The 3747-nt window shown below is 43.0% G+C and overlaps 1 protein-coding gene across 1 annotated transcript; it reads right to left on the bottom strand.

The window, feature by feature from the left end:
- Window positions 1-901: 901 nt before the first annotated feature.
- LOC112607165 (olfactory receptor 2AG2) lies at window positions 902-1975 on the bottom strand. Its single transcript, XM_025358270.1, has one exon. It carries the CDS (start codon window positions 1881-1883, stop codon window positions 933-935), a length of 951 nt encoding a protein of 316 aa, XP_025214055.1. The 5' UTR covers window positions 1884-1975; the 3' UTR covers window positions 902-932.
- Between the last annotated feature and the right edge of the window lie 1772 nt (window positions 1976-3747).

The raw sequence follows: 3747 nt of genomic DNA, 5'->3' as shown, positions 1-3747 counted from the left end.
TCTTTCTTTCTATTATTTATTTATTGAGATAGAGTCTCTCTCTGTCACTCAGGCTGGAGTGCAGCGGTGCCATCTCGGCTCACTGGGACCTCCGCCTCCCAGGGTCAAGCAATTCTACTGCCTCAGCGTCCTGAGTAGCTGGGATTACAGGCGCCCGCCACTATGCCCCACTTATTTTTGTATTTTTGGTAGAGACCGGGTTTCAAAATGTTGGCCAGGCTGGTCTCGAACTCCTGACCTTAGGTGATCTGCCCGCCTCGGCCTCCCAAAGTGCTGGGATTACAGGTGTGAGCTACCGTGCCCGGCCCCACGCTTTCAATGTAATTATTTATCATTACTCAAGTAACTCATATGAAGGTCCCTCAGGTCTAGAGTACAAATGCAGTCACATAACCCTTATTCATTTCCACTAACTTCTCAATCATCTACTAATAAACAGGAAATCTAATATATCTTCTGAAAATTGTTCTCTCTATTAATAGTTTAAGAATCGGCTTCAAAGGGAACACTCCTCCTCTAATGCTGAGAGGCTATTGGAATTTGGTCAGTCCAAAACTACTGCTGCTTCTCACTGCTACATGACGTTCAAATGGAAAGCTAATCCCCTACCATGTCTACTTGGTAATGTGTCAGGAAGATGCCCTACCACAGAGTGAGTCTACAACACCCATTCAAGGCTTTTCCCCTCATCTGGATATTGTATAACGTGGGTTTCCAAAGTCAGGATGATGTGTGCCAAATGAGTTTAAGTCAAGGTCATTGTACACACCAGATTCGCAGTTGAATAAAAAGTAAAATTTTAAAAATGTATGTATCATCTGAGAGTATAGTATTGAAGAATGAGTGAGTTGAGAATTTTATTTGGAGCAGGAATGAGTGAGTAGAGAATTTTATTTGGAGCAGGAATGGTGAGAGGCAGCCATGATCCTTCCCTAGAGCGTGGAATGTACCAGCAGCCTGTATTTTCCCAGGACCCTCCTCAAGGCCCCCATGACCTCCTTATTCCTCAGGCTGTAGATGAGGGGATTCAGGGCTGGAGTGACAATTGTGTAGAAAACAGAGATGATGTTGTCTTGTTTGGGGCTGTGGAAGGAACTGGGCAAGACATACATGAATGTGGCAGCTCCATAGAACATCCCAACCACAGTCAGGTGGGAAGAGCAGGTGACAAGAGCTTTCTTCCTCCCCTCATTTGATGGCATACGAAGCACAGTGAATAGAATTAGTGTGTAGGAGGCCACAATGGCAGAAATGGGGAGCAAGAGGAAAGTCACACCTGTCACGTATATTATAAGCTCATACCTGGAGGTATCACCACAGGCCAACTTCAGCAAGGGTGGGATCTCGCAAAGCAGATGCCTGATTTCCCAGGACATGCAGAAAGGGAGGTGCATAGTGTACATGGTATGTCCTAGAGCACTCAGGAATGCCAGGATCCAGGATGTGGCCACCATGAGCCAGCAGACTCTTGGGCTCATGAGAGTCATGTATTTCAGAGGATGACAAATGGCCACAAACCTGTCATAGGCCATGAAGGCCAGTAGGAGGTCCTCAGCACTACCCATTGTCAGTGCCAGGAACATCTGAAGGGCACAGCCTCCAAAGGAGATGGTGTTTTCTCTGCGCAGAAAGTCCGCGAGGGCCTTGGGAGTGACAACAGATGTGAACAGGAGGTCCATGAGAGAGAGCTGCCCAAGCAGGAGGTACAAGGGCACGTGGAGCCGGGCTTCCATGGTGATGGCCAGGAGCAGCAGGCCATTGCTGGTCAGGGCCAACATGTATAGGACTGTAACTGTAGCACAGAGCAGTTCAGGAAACCCACTGTCATTCAGAATCCCCACCAAGATGAAGCCACTTCCCAAGGTGGAGTTCCGGAGCTCCATGCTGTGGTTTTTTAGTTGCCTAGAACCAAATGTATTATTAGTGGAAGCTTTTCTGATGGTGTGCACTGTAGCTTTGGATTGTTCTAGGTCAATGTGCATTGGCCAATAGGAATCCCATAATACCGTATCTTTTCCATCTGTTAGTATGCCTCTGATTTCTGAATGCTGGTATTGGATTACAATAAACCATCAGGTAAACTGGTATTAGGTAATTTGGCATGTCATTAAGATAATCATTTAGAAATCCCGTCAAATAAGGTATCCAGAAGAACGAGCCTAAGCAAACATCTTTGTAGATAGATGAAAGCATCTCTCTCTTCACAATGAACAAATACACTGGACATTGGTTTAAGATCTAGCTATTTTTTTCTGCCTTAAATGTACTTGGAATTCCAATTCAGTTTTTAAAGTTTTATTTATAAAAAAACCTCTTTACTGTCTTCTCCCTTAAACCAGTCTCACTGTTGTTGATTACCTTCCTCAATGGGAGAATCTCTGGGCTCTTAGGCTGCTTGGTCACCGGGACTCTTCAAATGCTACCCTGTTGGAGGGAAAGAGAATTCTGGGCTGAACTTGACAGTCATGGTAGTATAGATTTTAGAAATAAATCTAGAGGAACAGTATCAAAGGTGTTTGCCTAGATAATGATAAGATTTTTTCTCAGAAACAGGCAGGAATAAAGGCAGTAAATGATATTTGTGGCGGCACGGCAGGTGTTTGTGTTTAGGGCACATGATACAAGGAGTGAGCCACAAAGGAGGAGACGGTGTAGACACGGCCCAAGGCAATAGCATTACCTGTGAGCCACAGCAACACACTCAAGGTGAGAAGAAGATTTCTCCCCACAAATCTTAGGAATACAAGGAAAATGTTGGTTCTGCTGAACCCTGAATCCATATGGTAGCTCTGCTGCTAGGGGTTGAGGAAGAGAAGTGGAGTGTGAGGTGCATGTGGGACAGTGTTCACTTGGCTTGCTTTTTATGAATTCAGTTTTTTTCAAAGTTGGATGGAAGACTTAGGAGGCCTTTTGGAAGAGAAAAATAATTTTCGATCAAATTATTCATCTTTCCCTTCCATAATCTGCACCTACTTCTCCAAATGTCCATTTATGTCACTATGCTGGTCAACTCAGAGTTAGAACCTTTAAGTGCTAATGTCATATAAAAAGCTGACATTGGAAGGCCCTTCTGTTCCACCTCCTTTCATTCATTCAATAAATATTTACTAAAGACCTATGATATCTCAGGCATTACACTTGGGCAACTGTGTAGATGTGAAAAATCGATCACACAAACACCTACATACATTCAATGACACATGAAAAAAACACACTAGGATAATATGTAAATGAGGTTTCAGGAAAGGATTCACTAAGGAAGTGGTATACAAACAACATGCTGAGGATAAATAGGAGCTGGCTAAATCAAAAAGGCTCAGGATATAATTAAAAAACAGTGAGGGATGGTATCGTGAAAGTCAGAACCTTAAAATATAGTACAGGAATGTCCTCTTTGCATTTTTACCCAGTGAAGTGTGGACAAGAAACAAGCCAGAAAAATACCCCTATAAAACTGTGTTTCGGCACTCATTGGAGTCTAAGATCTTTCTCCTGCCTTACAAAACCAAAATTATAATTTTGACCTAGGAACCACTGACCTACTGACTGGAAAACCTTATTTGTCTGTTGAAAACGAAAAGACAAGTCCAAAGACAATTCTAAGCACTATTTCTGCTAAATATTAGATTTGAAATGCCTTTATTTTTCCTGAATAAAAAGATGAATGGACAGGAAAATAAAAGGAGGAAAATAATTAGTGGGGCGTATTCCTCTAGCTTCCTATAACAAATGTTTGCACAGGATTTC

The sequence above is a fragment of the Theropithecus gelada genome, chromosome 14, assembly GCF_003255815.1.
Source record: "Theropithecus gelada isolate Dixy chromosome 14, Tgel_1.0, whole genome shotgun sequence".
Lineage (NCBI taxonomy): Eukaryota > Metazoa > Chordata > Mammalia > Primates > Cercopithecidae > Theropithecus > Theropithecus gelada.
This window is presented reverse-complemented; position numbering and strand designations above follow the sequence as displayed.

Excerpts from the sequence above, each read along its gene's own strand:
- LOC112607165 (XM_025358270.1), bottom strand. The coding sequence starts at position 1,883 with ATGGAGCTCCGGAACTCCACCTTGGGAAGTGGCTTCATCTTGGTGGGG.